The sequence below is a fragment of the Echiichthys vipera genome (genome assembly GCF_963691815.1).
Source record: "Echiichthys vipera genome assembly, chromosome: 19".
Taxonomy (NCBI): domain Eukaryota; kingdom Metazoa; phylum Chordata; class Actinopteri; order Perciformes; family Trachinidae; genus Echiichthys; species Echiichthys vipera.
The window spans coordinates 22,991,865-22,997,424 of record NC_139844.1 but is presented as its reverse complement, the minus strand read 5'-3'; the positions used below and the strand labels follow the sequence as shown (position 1 = coordinate 22,997,424).

The following is a 5,560-nucleotide window of genomic DNA, read 5'->3' as shown; positions in this document are numbered from 1 at the left end:
GATGTTTTCTGCTTTCTGACGAGACGGCGTCGAGATCTTCGACTACGCCACGTACGTTACGTCGTCTTCAGTTGTTTGGAATTCTTACGTCGACCGTTATTTTTTTTACATTTTCTGGTTAGCTTTATTTTTTATCATAGTAGTTGTTTTAGTTTCTTTAAACTATCCGTTGTTTTTACATCAATACACACGCAGCAGCACCCTCGGGCGGGCACAGTGGCAAACACAATCCCACTGATAACGTTACTACATATCCCACAATGCACCGGTATCATCAGTTAGTTTTGCTTCCGGGTTGAGAAACAGTGCACATTTCAGACACATTTCAACCGGTGAAACGTGATTTATCCGATGGGAAAGTGGTTTTCAGTCTTCACACCGACTCCACATGAGGTTTTTGGGGTTTTATAAGGTACTCGAAGAGTAAATGACATGTTTGTGTGGACTTTTAAGCTAAATATTAGTTAGCTAACTAACGTTAATGGATAACTGACTAACGCGTTTGGTTTCCAGTGAGTATGAATTGGAAAACTTCTGTGTGGTTGCTAAGTTTGTAACCTTCTCGTTTTAACCAATATATAGCTATAATATTGTCTATGTAAATTAGCATTCAGTTATTTAGCTTAACCTCTCCATACGGGTGTTATAGTCTGATACTTATTCAAGTTAATATGCTGCAGTATTAAATTTATCTATTTTTAACTCGCACATCTATTTTTAAATCCATTTATTTTTATTCTGGAACAAAATATACATATAATCATTTTAATCTTCATTAAATTCAATAGTTTATTTGATAGGGGCAGCCACAATATCGACCTTTTTAAAGTTTTCAATAGTTTATTTCCTGTTGCCATGAGTGTGAATGAAATCAGCTGACAGGAAGTAAACAAGGACCAAGGCTGTTGCCTAGCAATGGAATTCCATTAAAAAGGTCTTAGAGAATTGCACAATTATCTAATGTATCATTTATAGCTCCTGCTAATTTCCAGTGTCTGTCCCAAGAAGGTAAAACATCAAATATGATCTCAGACAAAGTTGTTGTGCGTAGTTGACCTTGTAGAAAGGCTGGCATACTCATATGTGCAGATAACATGTATACAAACACATTTATATACTGTATACACATTCATACCAACTTAATCCACACGCGGTAAGGGGATGGCCTAATTGGCCGAGAGGGATCATGGCAGTTTCCCCACATCTAAAAGAGGGAATGTTGTGATGAGACACTCCTACTCAACACATAGCATTGTTAATGCGCCGAGGTCCTAACAGGACCGGTGTGTTGTTAAGGTCATTCAGGCCTAAGCAGCTATAAGTGTTCGTCACCACTGCCTCAGCTCAGGCAGAGGGGATTAAGGCATGTACTTGGAAGGAGACACGGGAGGCTTTTGCTATTCTTAATCTGAATAGGTATAGGCATAGGCAACAATAGCTACTCTTGTGCAGGACCAACGCGGACCAGATACATGTCCCTGTCATCAATGTTAACTTTCTGAGTCATATATTTTTTCTTTTTCTCTTTGAACAAGCTTCTTCATACCTACCAGGATGGATCTTGGTAAGGCAAAGCTGCTTCGGACAGGTCTCAACACTCTACACCAAGCCATCCACCCTGTGCACGGGATAGCGTGGACGGACGGCAAGCAGGTCTGCCTGACATCTTTCTACTTCATCAATGGGGAGGTGAATTTTGGGGACACGAATGTCATCGGGCAGTTTGAGCACGTCTTCGGGCTCTTTTGGGGCCCGATGTGCTGTCACGACTCCCCTGCCTTGCTCGCTGTTCAGCACAAGAAACATGTTACCGTGTGGCAACTGCAGCTCAGTGCGCTTGAGCAGAACAAGCTGCTGTGCACTCAGACCTGTGAGATGAGTGAGCCTTTCCCCTTGATCTCCCAAGGCTGTGTGTGGCATCCTAAACTGGACATCCTTGCCGTGCTGACCAAGAAAGACACTTCTGTGCTGTTTTCTGTCAGGGTGGACAACAGGAGAGTCAAAGCAGACATCAAAAGTAGCGGACTTATCCACTGTGCATGTTGGACTAAGGATGGTACACGCCTGGTGGTGGCAATAGGAAGTTCTCTGCACTCCTATGTCTGGAATGACATCCATAAGAGTCTGGTGGCCTGCTCCTTCTGCCCCATATTTGATGTGGCAGGCTACATCTGTGCCATCGAGGCCACGGGGGAGGCTCAAGTAGCTGTGGCTACAGAGCTGCCCCTGGATAAACTCTGTGGGTTAAATGCCGGCATAGCCTTCGACATGTCGTCAGAGGCTGAGTCCCTGCAAGGCCACGGCTCAGAAGAAGACCACCTTTTGGACTCGAGAAGAAGATCTTTTGAATCAGAGAGGTCCTACATACCCAGCTCAGGCCCTTTAGACCTCACCCAACTGCTGGCAAGGCATCGTCGCTCTGACCCCAGCCCCCTTATTCACCTCCGTCGTAGAGACACCATGACGGGCTCTGGCCAGGACTCCTCGCACCTCATCCTGGTCACCTATGAGCGTAAGGTCACTACCAGCCGCAAGGTCAGCATCCCAGGGATCTTGGTTCCAGATATTGTGGCTTTTGACCCGCGGGGCTCCACAGTTGCGGTGGCTTCCAACACTTGCAACATGGTGCTCGTGTATTGCATCACAGCCTCTGCCATGCCGAACATTCAGCAGATCTCGCTGCAGGCAAACGAGAGGCCCAAAGGAGTCTGCTTCCTCAATGACAGAATGCTGCTGTTGATGGTGGGCAGGCAGAAGTCCAACGAGCCTGTCTTCCTTCCATCTTCAAACACAGATAAATATATTCTTCGTCTCGTAGGCAAAGAGCTGGTGCACGACGGAGAGATTCCTGCCACGCCGCCCCCCTCTGCCCCTCACAGCCACGAGTCCCCTTCTAATTTCTGCGCAGGGATTAGGAGGCACTCGGAGCACATATCTAAGAATGACAGGGAGCGCCCAGGGATTAAGGACTTGGTGTTACCTGGAGGGGGAGTTGTCCGTTCACCAGGCAACAGGCGTAGGCTGGTGGAGGAGGTGAGGAGCGGCGAGCCCAGCCCCGTCACCAGCTCTGTGGACTTCTCTGACCGAGCATCAGACAGAGCCACGTCCAGTGCCTCCTCCATCACGGTGGAGAATTTCGACATGGACCACGTCAGCCGCATGACCAGCCTGGCGGTGGCCGGCCAGCCCAGCAGGGACTCCAGCCGGGCCAGCTCTCCTCGCCTGGAGCCGTCTGACAAGCTCCACACAGACCCGACGCTGCCTATGCCTGAAAAGACACCGGGCCCCACCAAGGAGCGTGCACTGGAGCAACTGGTTCTCAACATGGAGAGGCTTTTTACACGCTTCGCAGATGTACAGCAGTGCCTGACAGACATCAAAGATTGTACCCAGAACGGCAAGAAGGCCCTGAGTGTCTACCCCAATGCCTGTGAACCCCCTTATGTCAACGTCACATGTCAGGTACAGTGTTTACTCTCAACATTTTCTCTGTATATTTGTAACTGTGCAGGGATGTTAACCCTAGTTAGGGAGGAGGAGATCGGTTTTCTTTCTACAATCTCTGTCATGAGCAGCTTTTGCAGGAGAGGCTAAATCAATGAGAATTTGCACTTTAAAGATAATAAAACTGAAATACCTGCCATTGTTGAACGTGTTACAAACACAGTTACGGTCCATTATCAGGTATCAGATCAAGATATTGATGAACTGATCTCATAGCATTTATTTATTTGATGTATTCCTGCTTTTCTCACTTTGTCCTGCTTTGTGCATTTGCAGAAGCAGTTATCGGAAAATGTGTTCATCGATGAGCGGAGGCCGGTGTTACTGTGTGATGGCAAGCTGTGTTTGCGGGCCCTCCAAGACCTCTTCAACCTAACTATCGTGGAGATGGTCTACGGTATGCGCGGCCTTTTATGCCTCCATTCTTTTAAAGTCCATTCACCTTCGAAACGTCCTTCTTCCCTGTGAGATTAACCGTGTGTGTACAGGGTAAATACATTAAAACCACTTCTAAGAAACTACTTGTAGGCCTCTTGGGAAGTTCTCCCCCCTGTGACGATTTTCACAACGCAGGTGTGATGGAAGTCTCCTGCGAGTCATCCGATAGACGTGTTGTCCAAGTCAAACTATCTGCAGTTAGTTACCTTTTCAGAATGCATTTCCAATGTTTACATTTACACATATATCATATTTTGTTGTACAGTCTTAGACAAAACATTTTAGCATTGTTGTTCAGTTGGCGTGCGTAAACTATAATTGGAAGTGATTAAAAGCCTAGGTCAGATTACAAGGCTTTAAACAAAAGCAGCTTACTGCTGTAGCAACAAAACACAATGCTCTTCTAAACTGTCGTAAACTGAGACACTGCAGCAACAAACAGCTATCACAACCTACATTTGAAGTGGTTTAACATGTTTCTTAAACATGCTATATCATGAAATATTTATTGTATTTGTGATACTAAATGATCTACATCAGGGTAGGAGTGTTTGACCGTATCGCTCGGCCCTAACGCCAACAGTTTTGTGTTTTTCTTTCCAGGTCCGTTGTGGATTGTGCTTGTGGCAGATGCAGACGGCTTCGTGCCTCTGACCTTCAAGCCCAAAGAGGAACTTACAGTGAGGAACGGGAAGCGGAAAACTAACCTGCGGACCCCTGGGAGCCCAGATAGCTCTGTACCATCCAGTCCAGCCCCCTTCCAAAGCTCCTACACAACCACAGAGGCCTCATTATAGTGCCTCTTCACACACACACACACACACACACACACACACACCCCTGTTTAAGGACTCATGCAGTTATATCTGTCTCACTTACATATATTTGACTGGATCCAAGTATGCAAAGCAGAGTGGATTTGTCACGAACACGCAGAGCCTCACTAATACAGATAACCAGTTATTTATCAAATTTATTTTTCTATTGCAAAACCGTAGTGAGTTGAAAAGGGCTACCCATTCAGATGTGATGTGTACATCTTATTGTACATCTTACCAAAAGCAGTTTGAGCAGCAAGCCAGGTTTGATTATTTATGGCAGTTCTGTTGTGAAGGACACGGGCTGTAGTGTCATAGCGCTCTTCTTACAACCTTTGTGTTTTGGAGATGTTGAAGACATGTTTTCAGTTGTCCTGCTGTCCTTATACAAGATAGAGGCTAATGTGTGGCGTACATGCTTTATTTTGATCTCTAATTGTTATCATTAACACTGCAGAAATCCCCACTTACCCCTGAGTAGTCCCACTCAAATGTACGTGTAACATTCAAGTGTCATTTAACCATGTTTCATAACCTTTCACGACCCTTACTATACGCAGTAACACAGCTGACCACCAGAGGGGGGCAAGACTCAACACATTGCCACTGTCACTGCTGTACGGTGTTGCTCAGATCTCTATTGAAGACCAAATACATGTAAAAAGTGTATCTTGTTATTTAAAGAAAATCTTTTGGTAGGTTTTTGAATATTAAAACTGCGTTACTTCTATGAACTCATTTGTGTCACTTATCTACCTTCAGCAAAGAAACAACACACATTTATTCAGCCTACCACCCGA

General features: G+C 45.6%; 1 protein-coding gene across 1 annotated transcript; it reads left to right on the top strand.

Annotated features, from left to right (window-relative positions):
* Positions 1-1,542: 1,542 nt before the first annotated feature.
* Positions 1,543-4,739, top strand: wdcp (WD repeat and coiled coil containing; the record flags this gene model as incomplete). Its single annotated transcript, XM_083933934.1, has 3 exons — positions 1,543-3,462; positions 3,781-3,901; positions 4,546-4,739. Exons 1-3 carry the CDS (start codon positions 1,555-1,557, stop codon positions 4,737-4,739), a joined length of 2,223 nt encoding a protein of 740 aa, XP_083790060.1. The 5' UTR covers positions 1,543-1,554.
* Positions 4,740-5,560: the final 821 nt, after the last annotated feature.